General features: G+C 35.8%; 1 protein-coding gene across 2 annotated transcripts in view; it reads right to left on the reverse strand.

Moving 5' to 3' along the window:
• Positions 1–21,436, reverse strand: part of AKAP6 (A-kinase anchoring protein 6) — a 250,248-nt gene that overhangs the window by 189,999 nt on the left and 38,813 nt on the right. For both annotated transcript variants that reach the window (XM_072337277.1, XM_072337276.1), the window contains exon 2: positions 15,112–15,469. In XM_072337277.1, coding sequence (XP_072193378.1) covers positions 15,112–15,426 — 315 coding nt within the window. In that variant the 5' untranslated portion in view covers positions 15,427–15,469. The remainder of the gene's footprint in view (positions 1–15,111; positions 15,470–21,436) is intronic.

Below are 21,436 nucleotides of genomic sequence, written 5' to 3' on the forward strand. Positions count from 1 at the left end.
CATGTATTGTTCCAAAGTAACAAAAAGAAAACACAGTTTAAGGGAAACATAGCATATGAATATCTTGGTCTTATCACTGCGTCAGTGGACTGCCAATCTCTTATTCAACCCACAACGAAACCCAGCACAGTATTCTGTTGCATAGTTCACATTACTTCTTACTAGGGTTTGATGTGCACAGCTGTATGCATTATGTGTGAATAATTCTTATGGGACTTCATAGAAGGAAAAAAATAGGGAAAGCTCACACAGATTTTTAAGTCAGAGCTCATAAATTTCGGAGGATATGTGCCAACTCATAAAAGCAGCATCTATTTGAGCTCCAGGTACAGCCTATATTCATTGGTGGGCATTAATGTACAGCACAAATGATAAAAGCATGTTTTGAATAAAATAAATTGCAAAACAAAACACTAAAAGAAAACTAATAAAAAGTAAGGTTGCCTTAGGAACAGGCTAGAAGATTTTGGGTTCCAGTAAAAGCCACTTTGCATCTGTCAGGTCTGCATTATTTCAAGTGCTCAGTGGATGTGATAATGCTAACTTATGCTATGCAAACAACTTAAAAATAGCATGTAAAACATACTGACAGTTCTGCCCATGCAGAACTGGAGAAGCAGTAATTCTGTAATGTCTCTAAAGAAACTTTTTGGTTTATAGACACCCTCTGCTCAGGCCGACCCATATTGCACTGTATCCCATTAACTCCATGGCCAGGCAGCTCTTTCTCTCATCTAAAGCACTGCAGAAAATGAATGTTTCTACAGAGTGTCAGTGTAAGTATTTATCAAATCAGCATATACACAGTGCAAGCATGTTTCCCTAGAGATTATCTATCCACTTTACTGCTGCAAGATCAAGCATTTTTGTTCGTCTTATTACACATTCCTCAAATAGACGTTAAGAAATAACTTGCACCTTACTATGATGTGTTCATATGAGAGCTTTTTTTGCTTACTTGTTTGCTCGTGTTTTGCCCAAGTAGTAAGAGCAGCTGCTGAAAGTTATCTTAGCTGTGGGAGCGCTAGGTGGTGCTGCAGCACAAGCACAGCTGCTTCCATCATTTTATTTACAAATGCAGAAGTTACGAGGCACTGTTATTAAAAACTGGTAGAACACAGATGCATTTTCATGTTTCATTTCATCAGAAATTCTAGCTTTCTAGGACTCCACGTTTTCTGTGTTTTCCTCACAAATATATTATGAAATTTAAAAGAAAGAAAATGGATGTAGTTCATAAATGCAGTACACTACACACAACACCAGTATTTTTTCAAACTTCTATTTTGTCCCCTTAAGGAAAGGCTTCCTACACAGTGAACCAGGAAGAAAAATTACAAAGATTTTCCTACACTACTACATCACACACAATTTGTACCATGCAAAGCAATTGTTTTAATAGAGATATGGATTAATAACAACATATTAGATCTTTGTAGAAACAACACAGAATGATACAACATTATAAATGTGTTATTTCCATTCCAAAAAAAGCAAACACTCAAATGCAGGTTACTAAATTCCATGTTTAAGTGATCTCATAGTTCAAGACCTACCAAGATGCACAATGATACCATATGCACATTTGCTGAGCTGTGTCCTAAACACGCATTAATTCTTAATTTTTCTATAACCAAATAAAGATGCTTTGATTTCATGTAACATTTTTGTTGTAACTTTTTCAATGGCATGCAGACATCCATGCACTGGCTGATTTTCATTTGCAGTTGGGCTCTGCAAGACTGATGTCTGCTTACATATAACCTTAAGAAAGTGGGGCCTTTGAACACATTTCTGTGTTCAAAGAAAATGCACAAAATAGGAGTCAAGAAGTCTACTAGAGTGAAACACAGCCCATGCACAGAGAATGGCACTGTCCTCCACTCCCCTGCTTTAATTCTGATATAGGAAGCATTCCTCAAACACATGTTCTGGCAGGTTCCTGCCCTCTGCACAAAACATGGCACTGGTCCATGTAAGGAAAGAAAGAAAACTGCTTTGTAAAATAGCAATTCAGCATAGTAGCAGATGACTCAGCGATGTGTTTCAGTGAAGGACAAGCAGGAAGAAGATGAAAAAGGACATGAATCAGATATTAACTCTGAAAGAAGAAAAATGTGAGAGAAAGAGGATGACCAGACACTTGCTCCGATTCCTTGGTATGCTTTCCTGTTTAACTCCACATTAATTCCTCATGCTGAACTGCTGGCTGAGATTCATAAATAACATAGATGTTTAAGCTACTCTTTGAAGAGAAGATAGTATTTGTGTGGTTCATATGAAAGAATTCAAACAAGGCTACACACTGTGTAATATTTGCTAATTTAATGCAATGTGACAAAAGTATCCATTGCAGGAAATGATGTGGAAAAAAAATGGGTACAAGAAAAGTTTCTGTAGCTGATAGTGGAATTAAAATTAATGCATAACAGACTGTTTTCTGTCCACAATTAAAACAGGCATCTGAACTTTCAGGAAGTCCCTGAAAGAATTCTTGATGATCTCACTATATATATATTTTCTCCTGAGGTTTCATTACATCTCTAAGCAGCACCATATGAACATTTTTACAAGCACAGCAAATGCAGCTATTGGCTCTTCTTGATGGGAAGGGGTGGAGTCCAGCTTCTTCACGCTCCACAAGGAATAATCTGGCTCAAACCACTTCCTAGCCTCTGTGCACGCCCCACTGAAGGAACGCCGTAACTCTTCAGTCCTTAGCAATTAGTCCTACAGTTGCTCTGGTGCACTACTTTGCTGTTGTTCTCTTTCCACTTAATCATCTATTTATTTGAAATTTTTAAGCTTCATATTTCAAGTCACTTTATTACTTAACTCTGCAGTAACTTCATGACAAAAGGAATGTCCAAAGCACAAGATAGCTCAGATGCTACTATGCCTATACAAATCATCTTTGGAAATATTCCGCTTCCTTTTACTGTAAGTCTAATGATGTGATGATTCTCATCAATCCTGTACAGATTGTGAAATTCATACATTTGCCTAAACTCCTGGAGCTAATTAACTTTTCTAGCTATTCTTGCTTTTAAAAAATTAAGCCCCAAAATAACAGTTGAAGAGCAAGTAAGAGAATTCAGTTTGGTATTTCAGCTCTATGATTTTAGATCACAGCTGGCTCAGATTTTGCAAACTTCAATCTTCTAGCTGCAGTGCTGAGATATAACAAATTCCAGTCATACCTTTCACAGGAGATGATGAAGTGGTGTATAAACCACTCTGCTCATTGCACACAGTTTAAGAGCTTTAAAATAAATAAATAAATAAATAAATTCTGTCCCTATTTTTCTAGAAGTTAAACAGATATTTCTAACATACCCAGACATACAGATACTTCACATCACTTGCAATATAACACTACTCCTTGAGTACAGTTTTTACGTCCCCAGAAGGACATTAGTGATATTGTCAAGTCAGGCATTTTTATCCTGTCAGTGTACTAAACAGACACATAGGCACATAGGGAACAGGATAGCCTTCAATATCTATGAAGAACAAGAGACCAGTCATTGAATAAGAGCTCTGCTTGTGGCAAAATGGAAGCACATAGATCTTACAAATAGAGATGGATTAAATGATGTTGTAAATTCAGCAGGGTCAAAAACTTTAGGTCAGATAAATCAGAAGAGTTTTGGAGGGAAAAAATAAAGCTGGATGAGGAGTAAATGGGTATACAAATACTGAGGTAGTAGGGGCACTGTATTTCTTTAACAGTATTGTAAACATCCTATATTTGTGTATACATTTATGCACAAACATGCCCCTAACAACTAGAAAAAAAATATTTCAGAAAGTCTGATTGATCAGATTGGAAATGTGAATATAAAATCATAAATTTCTTACAATTTACCATAGAAACTCTAATCAAATCTGAAGAATCCATTCCATAGAAAGATTACTTTCTTTGTTGCCTTTGTGCTCGGAAGCCCATGTACGTATCAGAGCAAAACAGATAAATGGCAGTACCCAAAGGAAAGACTCTATATTGTAGCTTGTTTCAAATCCTTTCTGACTTTTGTAATCACAGATAAGGGCAGATGAAGTTGTAAGGGCAAATGAAGATAAAAAGCAATGACAAAAAGCAACACTGAATGTTGCAAGATGCGTTCTTGGATTACATAGATTATGAAAAAAGCATTTAGTGCACAGTGGGAAAGAGAACTAAGAATGTCTAAGTAGATTCAGTGGACTTTCATATCTTATGAGAACTTCTGAAAGGTCTGTTAGAGTTTTGGATTGTGATGGCGTCTAATGTAGTGCTGCTGTTATGCCTTCTGCATTGTATGTGTTTCCCAAAGAGAAACATACAAAAACAACACAACACACAAAAAATCCTACTGGCTCCAAAGAAGCTATTATCTTCCTCTGGGGAGACACCTATAGGAAGTGAGTGAGCATAAAGTTTTAAGGGATGGGACTGGTGACTATGAATATCTCATTTTACTCACTGCTTCTGCTCATTCTGCTGTAAATGGTTCAGCTCCTGTTAAGAAAAAAGAAGCTGCTTCTCCTTTCTCTGATTCTGCACAATTTCACTAGTGACAGTTAGGTGGAAGGTATTAAATAATTAGATCAAATGGTTCATTACATACAGCTCAGGGAAGCAAAAAAAAAAAAAAAAAAAAAAAAAAAAGAATCCAGCTGCATTTACAACCCTTTTCCAAAAAAAATATGGTATTACACCAACACACCAACAGCATCAGTCAGACATAGGCCTGCACCTGTGCTTTTGTCCAGACTTGCCACTCCGTTCTGTTTGTTAGATGCAAGAAACAAGGCCTCCAGAAGATTTGAAGCAACTCTTAAGAAAATCTCAGGGCTCAGCACAGCTCCCACTGATATGGGGTGTGGGCAAAGGCCACAGTAACTCCATCCTCTGGAAGGTACTCACACAATGTGGTCACAGGGTAGATATCATGCATCAGAGAACTGGGAAAACAGCTAATGCCATGGAAAGAAAATATGTGGTAAATGGGTGTCAGTATGCCCATTCTTAGGGCAACAACTCTAAAGTGTAAACACAGCAATAAATATATGGAATTTACCATTCCCAGGTAAATAAATCACTCTGTTTTGCTGAGCTTACTTATCAGTTGTGTGGTTTGATTTACAAAGAAATCACATCAATTCACAGAAAGCTCATTACAGATTAACTATACTGAAAGGGATTTTCTTCTGAGGAAGAATTTATCTAATTTAAGAGACAAATACTCAAAGTATTAAAAATTGCAAAAATAATGGAATTCATTTATGCTTACTGAAATGCAACTGTGTCACATTTCTGAAACATTCATATTACATTTCCGACATTCAGACAGCAGTCATTCTATAACCTGAAATTTCTTCTGCCAGCTCCCTCATTATAAATGTCCATCAGGCAATTTTAATAGTAACAAAGCAAACTGAATAATTCCCTACATTTTGGCAATTTTCTGTGCCTATTTTTTGGCTGCTCCCTTAAGCATATTATAGTCATCTTAGATACCTACCATAAGTTACATGTAAATTAGACTGAAAAAGTAACAAACCCTACTAGTAAGAGCTCAATAAATATGTCCACAAAGCCTACTAAAATATGTAAAGCAAACAAACAAAAATTGAATGACTCACTACATGGATCAGAAAAAGATGCATGTTATAAAAGAGAACAATATCCTCCCTTCTAAACTATGTGCAGGCTCAAGCTAATCCTCAAGAAATAAATCACCAGAAGGATTTACGTAGCATTGCTTTTTGTGTGCTTATGTTTTTATACATACATAGTTATACATATATGAAATCAATTATTTCAATCACAGTTAATAAAAATTGTTATTCTTTCTTTCAAAAGGGAATGATATAGTAACACAGACTTAATTTTACATACTGTCATTACTCACCCTTACTTATACCTTCAAAAATAATATTGATTTTATCTTTTTTCCAGCAAATCTAGATATCAGCAGTCTAATTCTCAACATATATGCAGATACTAAAGAACAAAATATAATTCTTAGGATTTTATTACTTTGCACAGTGGCTTAATGTGCAACATTTTTCATCATATTTAATTTTTTTTATATAATTGTATCCAGTAAACATTTGTGTGTTCATGAGATTAGTGTGGAGAACAGAGAAGACTAATAAGTAACATCTGTGCTGAAATTCGATATTTACTGTAATATTTCTCTAGTGGCCATGGGCAGAGTACATGAGATCATGTTTCTAAAGCTTGTACTAGCATATTTTAACATAGGAACAATAAGAAGTGGGAAGACATAATCAGTATTTTTTATCAAAGTACACTCTCATAGATTTTTTCATTGCTGAAGTTCTGTAATAAGTATAGATATCTAAATGATAGTAAATTTTTTCAGGTTGGACAGTGGTGTTTTTCTTTTTTAGTTGTTTTTCTATGTTTTTATAGAATCATAGAATTACATTTTCTATGTTTTTGTTGTTGATTGGTTGGGTTTGTTGTTTTGGTTTTTTCATTATTTATTTTTTTGTAGCAGACTTTTCAAACTAGATAAAGGAACAGAGTAGTTTACAGAACAGAGTAGTTTTCCTGGCAAGTCTCAACAGTTTCATACCCAATTTTTAAACCTAATTACTAGAAATATACATTTACTTCAACACCATTTTCACCCTGAAGTTACTGACCCAGTAAGTGATCCACCAACATGCCCAACAGCACCAGGACTGTAAAACTATGTAAAACAGAATATAGCATTGGCTTCAATTTATGCTTAATAATAGACAAACAAGGTGTTACAACAATTTTAAGAGATTCTGAAGAAGTAGTTTTGTTTCCCTTAGAAGAAAATTTATCCTAAAAGCTACAAAGACAAGATGAATGTTATAATAAAGATGAAAAAAGAATGCATTGTGTTACTTTTGTGAAGCATGTTGCGTATGTGTTAAACAAGTCACATTTTCTCCTTAAAACCATCAGTTTAAGCAAGACCATGAAGATACCATACAAGTTCTAAACAACATGATTGTTTGATTTAACAGACTTTCAGAAACTCAGAGTTATTTCTGGTACTCCATGTTTTCTATTGCACCTTTCTACAAAACAGGAATATCTTTGGGCACTGAGGGGAAAAATAATATTAAAAAAACAATAAGCACACTTAGCTACTTAGCAGAAAAAGAAAAACTGACATGCACATGTCTGATGTTGCATACCTGTAAGTGGTAGCCTCTACATGTCTCTCTTTAGAGACAGGTAAACTGTCCTTCCCAGCATTTACACTAAAATGCCCAAATCAATACTGCTACTCCACTGAGCCATTCAGAGGCAAAGAAAATAATAATAATAATTTTAAAAAAACAAACAAACAAACAACAACAACAACAAAAAACAAACAAACAAAAAAAAAAAAAACAGCTCTTATACACCAAACTGCTTACTTTGTGGATTAAATTTTGCTTACAAAGCATACATAGATGATAAACGCCAATACAGGAAGCCATCAAGCTATCATTATACCATTATAGACATGTTGGTCCCTAGATCTAAGTACATTAGTATGTCTTTAAAGATTCAGCACTAAGCTACAGGTCACACATTTATAGTCAGATGTTTACTTTTATAGGAACTGATATTAACAATCACAGAATCACAGAATTATAGGGGTTGGAAGGGACCACTAGAGATCATCAAGTCCAACCCCCCTGCCAAAGCAGGCTCCCTACACCACGTCGCACAGGTAGGCGTCCAGGCGGGTCTTGAATATCTCCAGAGAAGGAGACTCCACCACCTCCCTGGGCAGCCTGTTCCAGTGCTTCGTGCGGAACTTCCTATGCTGAAGTTTCAGCCCATTTCCCCTAGTCCTGTCCCCACGCACTACTGAAAACAGACCAGCCTCGCCACTATGGCTCCCACACTTCAGGTATTTATAAACCTGGATCAACAATCATATATGGAAGCCATAAAAGTTTGTCAGAGAAATCCTTTTTGTAAACACACCCAGAAATCTTTTCAAAAATACCTCTGTGAATTTAGGAATAATGATTTCCCATCATATATCTTTTGTATATTTCAAATTTGCACAGCAACACTTCACTTGAAGTATTCCAGGATAATATATTTCCTGCAAGTGAACAGCTGAACAAAATTTCAGACAGCCTCTTCAGATAAGGATTCATTTTCACTTATCTCTTGTGTCAAACTTATGTCCATTCATCACAATATTAGGAGCTACATTGTACACAACCTTCTGTAAAGAACAACGCTAACATTTTCTGTGATCATTTGTAAAATGCAAAATGTAAAGTGATGATGTGGTAACATTGAATCATCATGGAATCATCAGATGACTTAGATTGGAAGAGACCTTAAAGATCATCTACTTCCAACACCCATGCCATGGTCAGGGCTGCCATCCACGAGATCAGGTTGCCCAGTGCCCCATCTAACCTGGCCTTGGAGACTAGGTATCCTCAACTTCTCCAGGCAGCCTGTGCCAGTGCCTCACCATTTTAAGCAAAGAAGTCTCCTCTTGTCATATCAATTATCAGATTACATAATAAGCCATTCTCCTTCCTGCTTGTATGCCTCCTTCAAGTATTGGAAGGCTGCAATGAGGTCTCCCCCAGCACCTTCTCTCAATATCTCTCCAAGTACTCCTACAATATACAGTTGTCTGTACAGTATAGAGAACCAGACATCTGTTCACTTCGTTAAAGGTGGTTTAACTAGCAAAGCTGAGGGGCGGTACAACAAAAGAAAACAAGATATGTCATCACAAGCATCAGAAAAATATGGCCACTGAGAAGCATCAAACCAAGTTGAGAAGAATGAATAGCCCTGTTTCTAATGTTATAGAAAGACAGGTGGTAGATGAAGTACTCCAGAAATGCTACTAGAATAAATGCAAGTGGCATTTTTGTCCTTTTATGGGTCACAATAAAGGCAGGTCAGATTTGCTAATTACAAGAAATTAAAAAGGTTACTATAAACAATTTTGAAATTCTGATTTTTGCTGTTAAAAGAAAATCATATGGGGGGGAAAAAAACCAAAAAACTGTTGAAAGTACTCATAGAAGTAATTCGGTCCAGCCTTCACTATTTGTTCAGTTAAAACAGCAACATTTAATATTATTTAAACAATTAAAGCCTATTAAATTCCACATAAGTGTATGAGAGGGAAATACTCATACAGCACTTTCATTTTACAGTTTTGCAAAATGTTTGTAATGGAACAACTACAACAAAGGAATAAACTGTATCTAATTGCAGATGCATTAGAAACAAATGTCTTTTAATATCTTAGTAATTCTTCACACTCATCCAGAGTTTAAATATGAAGAGAAAAGCAACTAAAAATTCTTTGGCCTCATAAGTGGAAACAGAGGTGGCTAAGGGATAATGGCTACATGCCATTTGACTTCTGTCCAAAGAAAATCATGTGAGGAATCTAGAGGAAAGGCAGAAGATCCACTAAATAAATGTCTGAAGTTGGTGAGGAATCTTGGAAAAGAGAATGTCTGAAATCTTTTTATGTGGAAAGAGAAAAGATCAATATCTTGCAAACATTTAAGACATTAAAACAGTACAGAAAGTGCTTGTTTGTTTACATGGCAACAAAAGATATGTAGTTCAAACTGCATGTGTGGTGGTAAAGTACTTTGCTCCACAATAAGTTAATTGACATATCTCAAAAAGAAGTTTATATCTGATTAACCAAGATGGCATCGCAAGCAAAATGAGATTTTTTCCAAAGCAAACAGTAAAAGCTAATAATGGGAGAAATGAAACACTAGAACCTTCCCTGAGAGGGTTAAGGAACCATATAGAATAAGCAGAAGAATGGCAAGATGGGTCCAAGTCAGACCTCAGGATGATTTCAAGAAGAAATTTTCTGTAAAAGCAAGAACTTGCAGAATAAAATAGCTAAATGGATCGTGAAAGTATCTCAGCAGATGCTGAGAATGTAGTGCAGACTTCTAGATTTGCTTGAAGTAAAACCACAATTTTCTTCATCTCTTTCACAACTATTTGGTAACAATTGGCCACAGCTTCACTGAATGTGTCAGAGAGATGAAAATGAATCTTAGCACAGCTCAAGTTAAGAGTGATGATCAGACAAAAGGCTAATACAAGGCACTCCAGACCCTGGAGAGTTATGAGTCATGCATCTACTATACTGAAACACTCATGTGAAACTGAGCTTTCCAGGAAATTTCCCAAGGGATGACATAAGACAAGTGTCCCACTCACGCTGCTTGGTCTGTTCTGAGAGAGAGCATTGCAGAAGTTAGAGAAATAAGTATTTTCAAAGGATAAGCTAATAAAGCTTTTAAGTCATGCAGCAAATAAATTGACAGGAAAAGCTCAAATTCCCAAGGAAACAGCCACAAAAGGAAACAGAACTCCTGATCGCAAAAAGCAAAAGCAGAGACATATCTGCAGCAGGAATCCAGAGTAAATCTTCACAAGAGAGACATTATCTGAGATTTATGGAGATTTATTATTATTATTATTATTATTATTTTAGGAAAAACATATGAGTAACATAAGTTACTAGATGATCAAATCAGCCTGTCACCACAAGACAACTGATAGCCAGACAGAAGAGACATCTGAAGCAAATAGAAAACTGCATGAAAATGGCATTTCATCTTTGCTGGCTGAGGAAAGCAAACAGTGGAAAAATTGTCCTATGGACACATAGTATAAAAATGATATTCAGAAGTTAAAATATTACAGGCTTTAATCCTATGTTTAAAATTCACTTTTGTCAAACCTGCAGATTTATTAAATATGCAGTTGACAACAGTGTGTGGTAAGGGGAGAAGCTTCTGGAACACACCAGATTATAAGCTTGGAACCAAAAATTCACAGATGCACTAAAGTCAAGGAGTGGGGAGAGTTAAAAAATATAAAAAGTTAAAGTACAAAGACAAAATCCTTCATGTAAAGTTATACAGATAACACAGATAAGAAACTACAGAGTGGCACAGAGGAACTTGGGGGTTACAAGGAATCACTGAATATAAATCAATCATCTCCTGTTGTTGTGACTAAAGAAAATACTAAATTGGGGCACATCATTTGAAAGATACGTGAAACACTTTTTCCAGTCTATGCAGTAGCAGTGAAGCCTCACACTGAGACCTGTGTCCAGTTTGTGCACATCACTTCCATCACTTCCAGAAGGACCCTGATCAATTGGAAGGTATCCCTCAGAAAAGTGAGAATTATTACAGAATTATTACAGAGAGCAAAAAGAAAAAAGAAAAAAGAAAAAAAAAAAAAAAAAGAAAGAAAAAATAAAAGAAAAAATAAAAAAGGAAAAAAAAGAAGAAGAAAAAAAGAGAGAGAGAAATAATCTGTACGAAGTTAGATTTATTTTTCAATATTAGAATAAAATGGCTCAGTTGGAAGGAACCTACAAAGATGACTGAGTCCAACCACCTGACCTTTTCAAGGCCAGCCAGAAGCTAAAGCACATTGTAAATGGTGTTCCAAATGTCTCTTTGAACACCATCTTTTCAACCTAAGCCACAGGTCAAGAACTCAACATTCCAGTCACTGGGCAAGCACAAAATAACAAGTCTGTCTCTAACTGTAAAAAGCAAACAAAAAAAATCCATTAAAATAAGTAATAGAGGGAATACTAGAGAAAAAATGTTTTTAGATGCTCTGTAGATATCCTAAGATGTTGAAGCCTTTAATTATATTTTTAAAGTGAGGCTTTGACCAAAAAGAAATATTTAGAGACTTCCATAAGCTCTAAAATGAAAGATTAAAGCAAAAAGAACTTTTCACCTCAGACCCTAGAAGTGACCACAGAGTAAGATGAGATTGACTCCTGAAATCAAACAGGAGTAAAAAAATAGACTAATGTTAGATCTACACCTAGTTTTGAGATAGGATCACAGGTTATGAACTACCTCCTATTACTTCCACGTATGTATATATACGCAAGTCCCTCTGAAAATTATGCCTATTTATTTCTGCTGAAACTACAACAGCTACAAAAAGCAAAATAACACTATTTGATAAAGCAAATTCTCATCTACAAAGCACTGTTTTTCAACTTAGTGACCACAATTAGCTATGCATTTTTGTCAGCCATGAAAAACTGCCTGCATGCTGTGCTCATAAAACTCTGCATGGCCATCTGGAACATGGCTTGTCTTTCACACTGATACTGCCACTGCTGAAACACACCACCCATCGCCTCACTGCTCTCACATCCACTCTCTAGTCTCTATAAACATTTAGTAAATGTCAATTAATGTCAATGGGAACAATTTCTTCTGCATGATGGAATTTAATTCCACGCCTTTGCTTCATATGTACTTTTACTTCAGATGCCATTTTGTTGGATTGCCCCTCTGCTGCCATCTGTCACTCAACAACAACATGTAACAGAAGATTGTCAAGAAGGCTCACAGTCTCTACTTCCATACCACCAACCTCTGCCTCTGACATCATGGACCAACAAAATAAAATAGGAGGCATTATTTCAGTGAAGCCCTTGTATAATATTAATTACGAATTCATGCATATGTGAGATGTTAGTACTTCGCAGTTCACAATGGGAAAAATGGATAAGCCTTATGCTCATCATTCTCATAAACCTATCATATATATAGGAAAAAAAACCCTCTTATATTACTGTTAGATTTAGTAACATTATTTTGTGAATGTATTGATTTCATCTGATATCTGCATTATGATTACTCTAATTCCATTTACTGAAAATATTAATTGTGGCAAAATGAAACAGCCTAGAGAAAATAGCTTTTTTCATGATGTACTCACAATTATTGATGTCAACTATCCTCAGATGCAATGAGCTAATTGTATCCATATGGACCACTTTTCCTCTTTCCTGAACATTTTACTTGCCTCCAAATAAAGTATGGATTACCGTATTGCTCCACTTACCATATACACTTGAGACTCTAGACTCCGGAAATCTTTTAGCTAAAGCCCTCGAAATACCTAACAACAATTGTTAAGTGATATAATGCAAGGATAAACAGTTTGAAATATATCTAAAGCATTTCCATAGCATGTGATTTTTCAGATTATTATTTCTTCTTTGCCTGTACACAGCTTTAAAGGCAAGCAAGTTACAGAACTCTTTTTTTCCTAATGTCTCTGTTAAGAATTGTTGGGGCTTCTTACAGCTATTCCAGATCTTTTATAAAAAATAATCTTTATTTAAAAAAAAAAAAAAAAAAAAAAAAAAAAAAACTAAAAAAAAACATCAAATATTTTTAAAATGTCCTAAAATGCAAATCATTACAGAAAAGGAGTACTTCTCTGTGAGTCCAAGGTATGTACACAGCACTGTTTATTTGTTATAGCCTCAGTGCCAGCCCCTGTCACTGGTTCACAGTTGAGATAATGGTACATAACTGAGATTCTTTCATGTTATTCTTCCGTTCTTTTCAACAGTTGCATTAACCAGGTCCTTTCCTAGCCCTGAACAACTTCTAGGTGCTACAGCAACTGCTTACATGAAAAAAAGCCACTAGGAATGTATTTTAAGAAGTACTGTTGAATATGCTACTTAAACTCTAAGAAGAAAACTGTAAGGGATGCTCTAAATTCATTGCCTTCCATTTGGAAATAAAACATCTTATTGAATGTATGAGGGTGAATAGTATTCACAGAACACTCTAATATTACCAGTTCGCACAAGTCAGTTCCGCTAGTACTCTGAGCTGGCCTGAAGCTGTATGCAGATGCCACCCACCAAAAGCTCCCTGGCTCCTCAGTTTCAGCTCAGCTCTATGTTAATTTGGCCCTAAGCAAACTCAGATCAGTGCAGCACAAAACCCAGCAAAATTCTCAACATCTGCTTGCAAAAATACTTTTTAGACATATTCTCTGAATGTTCTAGACATAGGCCAGCAAGGACTTAAAAACTAGCCAGCTACCCCAAAACTACCCCAATTTTCTCAGAAAAATGCCATGAGCATAGATCATAAAGAACTCAAGACTGATTACAGTACAACTGCTCTACAGATAATGCTCATACACAGAGTTGTATTTTAAGACAGCTTAATGCCTCAGTCCAAAAATAAACATAAATAAAATACCATTGAGCTGAGTACGAAGGAAAACTATGCTCACATAAACAGGCCTCAGAATGCACAACTCTGAAGACAGCTCAGTCTGAAGAGAGAACATTTGCTTACTATTTTTGGAGGCTGTTTGCTGTCTTCAAAAGCATAGTTAGTGTGCTGCAGTAAACCCAGCCATACAAATGAACATGCACAAAAGTTCCAGAGAATATTTGTTTAAATTCTACTCTGAATTTTCACTGAATTGTTAAAGAGAAGAAAATTTGGGATTAAGAGAGCTATGATTATTTAAACAGAATTAATTTCAGTTGTTGAGTTGATGGGAAAATTTAACAACAACAACAAAAAAAACCAAACAAAAAAACAAAACACAAAACAAACAAACACAACAGATTTTTAAATTCCATTTTATATTATTTCCAAGTCTAGTCTCGTTAATGCATTTTCTTGCTGAAAAGTCAAAAGAATGGTTGATTTTTTGACTGTGACTACTCAAATCTTATAACTTTTTATTTCTTACTATGAGTCAGAGACTTAAAAAAAATTAAGTATTTACTGTTCTGTATGTAGTCCCATCTATGTTCAGCCTTGAACATAACCTCCATGTGACTGAGAGCCCAGGCATTAGAGCTATGCTCTTTCTATTCTACTGCTTCAGGTTTCAAGTGAGCAGCCATGCTTATTAGGAAACAGATTTGGGACTGTTATGGACTTAAGTCCATTAAAATCAAAGGGATATTTCTGAGCACTTTCAAGATAACTGATTAGATTTCTTTCAGTGCTTTATTTGATTCTTTTAGAGTGTGAAGGCATTCATTTACATGGTTATGGCTGCTGAATCAAGTGATAAGTACTTTAAGAAAAAAAACAACAACAACAAAACAAACATCCGAGAACGATTCTCCTTTCTTTCTCCCTAAAAGAGATTGGTCTGTTTTTTAACAAAAGCTACCAAATACAATACAGCAATTATGAAACGGCCTTTTGTTTATTTTGTCAGCAGGAAAGCTTAAGAAACCACTCTCATGTAAAAGTATGCATTGTTAAACTCAGTCCTACCTTTAGCTGTACTAGATGCACATCCACATGCCTGCTATCGGAGTCCTGCTGGACAGAATAAGTCAGATCCCTGACTCTTTCAGATGTCATTCGAAGCCATGTCTCAATTTCTGGCAAATGAAGAACAATCTTCCAATCAGCCCCAGTGTGTAGAGGAGGTGGCTTGTCATATTGCTGGCCAGAATCAAGCCCTTTCATTACATCCTCTTCCCCATCTCCATCTACTGTAGGAGTCATGTTTATAAGCATGGGAGACGCATCAGATGGCACAGGGTCCAGATCTTGTGTCCTCATAGGAGATAGTGCTACATCCATGGCTATCACAGGAAAGTTTAAAACATAATTCTTTCATATATTTCTGTAAAGACAAAAAGAACAGAGAATGCTGTTATGAGACCATATTTACTGGGAAGAAAATAATACTAATAATAATTCAGTAGACTAGAAGTAAATGGAAAATTCAGAGGTGTATCAGTTTTAGAATGAGCAGATTTTTCAAATTAACTTTCATAATTACGACGAACAACTTCTTTAAGGAAAAATAACATTAGGATATTTCTCCCACCATAGACTATCACCTTGGAGATAACAGCTTTCATTCATGGAACAATGTGCTGACTTTCAGTTTATTTATATTGTAATTGTAGAAATATCCACGAAGTAAACAGAATTTTACTGAACCCCACAAGTTAACAAAGGTCGCATATTTGTAAGTTATCACATTAATACATTTTCTTAGGCCTGAAAGTTATGAGTGAATGAAAAATATCTCAGGTTTAATGGAATTTCTTTTTGCAGTTGCCTACTCAACTATTGGTCATATATGAGAAAAATTTTGACAGTGTTCTAGTTTTATTAGTACTCCAGATCATAACATCACGTGACAGGCTGTTGGGTGTAGAGACAGTGCACTGCGCAGCTGTTTCTTTTTAGCAGTCTAACATGAGTTCTAACTCTCCAAGGGGAAGATATACTGAGATGCACAGCATTTCCCAGGAGTCTCAACATGATTTCCAACTCTGGGTGATGGGAAAAGAGCTCTCTGGTCTTTTTCCAGGAGGCGAGTGGTGGAGGGCCTGTCAATAAAGATTTGGATGGACTTTCTTTCTCTCCTCCAGTTTTTTGTTTCATTTTACTATTTTTTTGTTCTTTTTTATTCTGTATTATCTCACATTCCTTTTTAATAAACTACTTCTCTTATCTCAATTGGGTTTTTCCCTCTTCCTTTCCCCCTCCCTTTCTTCCAGAGGGGGTGAAGGAGTATCACCTGATTAACTCTTCAAACCATGAGAAACAGTATATTTTTGACAACTAATGTGTACACTTGGTCAATCTCTTTGTAGGCAGACTTCGGTTTTGAAATTTAAATTCTTGTAGTTTTGTTAGATTAATAACTGTTGCAATACACAGATCTCTATCAAAATACGTAGAGAAGAATTCCATACTTCAGTGTCAAAATGCATACCTAAAAGTAAAACACCTTTTTATAGGAGTGACTTTATTGAAGTCCCAGATCTCTGTGTTTTCATGATACACTTACAACATTCACTGGAAGAAAGAAAACATTTTGCTCAGTTCCTCTTTCTTAATGCACTATAGCTACACGTAGAAGGCTGCAGTAGACCTTACACCCAAGAAAAAATAAGAATACATAACAGCATGGAGCCAGGCTTAGAGCTAAGCACCTAAAGAATTATGAAAACTTTAATTTAAATGGAGTTGTAATTGTAATCTGATACATTAGAAATACTTTAATTATATTTTAGCAACTTATACTTGCATCTCCATAATGCTAAGACCACAAAACAAAGGATGTAGTCATAGAGCTATTACTTTGGGCAACATCCCAAGCTTTTTATGGATGAGTAAAGACTACAGTTCAGTTTTTAACATAACAGGAATAAGACAGCAGAAAAGACCCCTATGATTTTCACTACAAAATCAACAATGCTCTACTGAGTTATATTCCTAAGTATTTCAGGTGGACTCTGAATTCAATGACTACTCTGGCAGGAAGTGAGAGTAGCAAAGAAGCAGCCAGGCATCAGTCTACTTCTCATAGCTCAGAAGGGGCAATGAGGGGGGAGGAGGAGAGAAGGGGGAAAAAAAAAAAAAAAAAAGAAGACATTTACTGTTTGCTTGATTTTATGGCCTATCTTGCTCCTATTTAGTCCTTTATCTCCTGCACATCTATCATTCCCTCAAAACAATATTTGAAACCACTCTCAATCTGGTTAACGTTAATTTAGCACTTCAAGACAAAATTTTCTATCCATGCAATCAAAGGAAAGAATGAAAAATTTCAATCACTTGCAGCACAATTTCTGACTCCTTCAGCTCAATTTTGTAAAACACTTCAGAATAAGACTGTCCAACAAACAGCTTTGTAGAAAGACTTCATAATATTGTGCATGTCTCACATCCATCTCTTTTCACCACTTGTTTTTCAACTTAAATGCCATTGCCATACATACCCCAAATATATTTTATTAGACAAAATTCTATCTGAAGACATTCACCCTTAAATTCTGCTGCTCATAGCATAGTTTTATATCATATAAATCAACTGTTCCACCAGGTAAAAATATCTTATTTTAGGCATAAACTTTACATGAATTCCTCTCTCATAAAATGACATTACAGAAAAGTGGATACAGTCTTTATTTTGGTATGTTTGCCACCAACAGGTTAAACAAGTCCACCAAGAAAACAGTTGTGTTCAAATCACTAAATGATGCAGAAACACAGTAAATACAGCACTTGCTTAGTAGTTCTTTCACACACACACACAAAACCCACTGGCAGTCTGCAACAGTTTTTCCAACATGACTCAGCACTAGTAAGGACATTAAAGCAATTAGCAAACAGAAATTAAAACATGCTGTTGAAGAAGCAAACAAAAGACAGCCCACTAAGCATGCAGAGCACAGCTCCAGCTCTGACGCACTGCATTCACAACCAGCACCCGCCTGGAACCTGCTGACCTGGGTGCTTTTACAATCGTTCGATTCTACTCTATCTCACCAGCATTGCAGCTATACCTCCTTAATCCTAGTCACTCTTAGAGTCAAGTTCCTTAGGGCTTTTCTCTCTGCCAGATCACAGAGCAAGTTGCAGCACTTCAAGAAAGAAAATAAGAAAGAATTTAAAAATAGATAACTCTGTACATTCTCTAAAAAAAACTATACAAAGGTAGTACAACACGCTGGCTACTAATTATCAAGGTCTGGGACACCTTTAAAAAAAGCCTACACATGCTTGAAAGGAGAAACCGTCACAGCTAGGAGCGACTGAGCCGGAACACCAGCATGCAGACTCATTAGTACGCAGACTCAAGATATCACTTCCTGGCAGAATAAAAAAGGCACTGTCAGGCAGCTCTGGTGTAGGCAATGGAAACCAAAAGCTCCTCCTGCTCCCCCCAGCACATGAGCTGGAAAGCTCATGGCTGCCCTGGAAGACTACAGAAAACAGGGGTGAGAGCAGGACCTTTCCAGCTGCCCTGGCCCAAAGAGATGCCAGGTGGCTTTGTGCCAGCCCTGTGAAGACACATCTGGGGTAGCCCTTGGATTGAGAAAGGAAAATGCTCTGTTACAGAGGTGGTAATGCAGGTGCAGGGTTCTGCTGGTTCCACTCTCCGCATCACTGAACATGCTTATGCTGGGTGGGCTCTGACCAGACAGCAGCCTCAAAGAGAGTTGCACTCATAAGGAGCCACCAGCTCCTGAAGATATCTACCTGTCACACCATTCTTATGTACGCATTTGCATCTGATGACCTTAGCTGTATATTTTTTTCCCTCAATATCTTAATATTTTGGACATTAATTTATATCAAATGTGCATGAAATCTAAAACTAACAATTTAGGACACAACGTCCTGCTTTAACTTTTTCAGTGTTTGAATAAAGTAGTACCAGTGAAATTAATAAAACTCAGCAATAAATTTTGAGACTTAAAAAAAAATTAACAATATGGATTAAAACATTTGCTAGGAAATGGATGATTAAATGGATAAATGTATGAATGGATAAATCACACCAAATGATGCTTTGGGATCAAATATTACAGTGCTAGACATTTTGTGTGACTGATTTCAATTGCTTAGTTTGTTATATTTTTGTGAGATGCACAGGTAGCAAACTGTAAACCATTATAAAAGTTAGAACATTTATTAAAACTGAATACATTCATTTGAGTTACACTGTTTATGTTCCTAGAGAAAAAAATAATGGAGAAAAAGGTATGGTTATATTGCCCATCTCAACAGGACTACTATCACAGCTGAAATTCTTTATGAAAATGAACAGCTAAGTCTGGCTTTCTACACTGTCAAATTCTGATAGCACTGGTAACAGCTTTAGGCAGCAAGCAGTGCAAAAATCGGAGTCTGGATTTCCTATTAGCTGAATTCTTTCTGTACTTAAAATATCTGTATAAACTAGGTGGCTTTAAACCTGCCGATGAATGGATGAAAACATATTTTCAAATGTCATAATCAATAAAAGTTTATGTATCAATATTTTCAGGATGTAGCCTTTTATTAACATCATTATCAGTCTAGGAATGATTTATGACTCCATTATTAAAAAATACACCTCAAATTACCTGTTTTCTATCACTTCTGAAGCTACCATTTCAGTACACTGAAAGGATACATTTATAAATTACCCAGTACAGCTAAGAGCTTGGACTATTTCTTGTTGTAGAAAAAGAAAATTACATAGGTGAAGTAAGAGTATATTTTTTCCCAAGTCCCTTATATGCAGTTCTATCTGTTTTCATGGGTACTTATATGAAAGGTGAGAAATTCAGTGTAAGCACATGCACACATATGCTTTCTATCTTCATTTTCAGTAAGTGCATTATGCCTAACAGATGGCTGATTACCTTCCACTAATCACATAGGCAATCTCGCTCTCCCCTGGTTTTCCGCTCAATCAGATCCCAATGCTTTTATGCAAAACATACAGTGTGTACGTCAACCATAATATAGTTCATCAATCATCACAAGCCTTGAAAGACTGCCTTCACTCATTCTGCACTTGTTATTCACATTTTCCTTGTTTATACAGTGTAGTGCATATTCATTCTGCCTGCTATCAGATCATCCACGTCTTCCTGCAACAGCAGTCAGCTTCTGTCAAACAAAGATTCATTAAGCATTTTAAGCCATACAGTAGTCCAAGCATTGATCAGTGGTGCAGACACTGGGCTGAGTGAATGTTAATGAGTTCTAATTTTTCTTACTGTCACTTATTGTTAAAAATCAACCATAGGCATTACATAGCCACCTGCCTGTCAAGTAAACAATTCATTTCATTCTAAAAAATGGCAAAAAAAAAAAAAAAAAAAAAAAAAAAAAAGCCTACCAGAAACTCCATCATTAAATAATTATGTCTGCTTGCTGACTCTAAAATATAATGATTTAAATTTTAACATCAGGTTTAATGAGCTCATTGATGTTGAGTTTTCTTAAAAAGATACAGTCACAATTATCAGGAATATATTGCCAAATGGTAAAGATTGTCTTTCAGGAAAAGTGTCACCTTCAGATAAGCTATGGGTACATCAAAAACTAAACTGTCAGTAACTATAGAGACAGCAACTTGAATTTAATTTCACATTTACATTGTCCACGCTAAACTGATTCTATTGCTAATTTTGTACTTGATTTAAGAAAAGCAACAATTCAAAGAACTGAATTCTAAGGAACAGTATATTTATTTTTTTAAATCCATATCATTTTATGAACTCATTTCAGAAATACTTCCTTTATCATTGTCCTACTGTTCCATCTAAGTATCAGAATAAATTGAGCAGGAAAAGCTGGAATATATGTACAGAATCTCAGAGGGAAGGTGATGCCTGAACTTCTGCAGGGTACAGACCCAAGAGGCATGTACAGTATTATGTCCAGTATTATGACCAACAATGAGAAACATGATTAGACAGTTAAATGCAAGAGACTTAAACTCCATTAAAACATCAAAACATCCACCCCCAAGGCTTTAATGGTAGCAAAGCCAGACCACCAATGACTAGAAAGAGATATGTCACCATGGATGTTTAAATTTTCTGATTACACCTATAAATCAGCAACTACAGTGACTCAGCAAGCTCTTTTGATATCTGCTGTTTCTTTAATACAAGGTGAAGAAGAATTTAGAACTCACAGGTCTGCAGAAGGTATGAAATACTCCAAACATTTACACTCTGAGTAAATGGAGAATCTTACAAGATTGAAAATTTGAGCAATGAAATAGCAAATCAAACTCACTAAAGACAAACATGGTGTAATATGCATGAGAAAATACAATCCTAAT

Source organism: Excalfactoria chinensis, chromosome 5 (assembly GCF_039878825.1).
Source record: "Excalfactoria chinensis isolate bCotChi1 chromosome 5, bCotChi1.hap2, whole genome shotgun sequence".
Classification (NCBI taxonomy): domain Eukaryota; kingdom Metazoa; phylum Chordata; class Aves; order Galliformes; family Phasianidae; genus Excalfactoria; species Excalfactoria chinensis.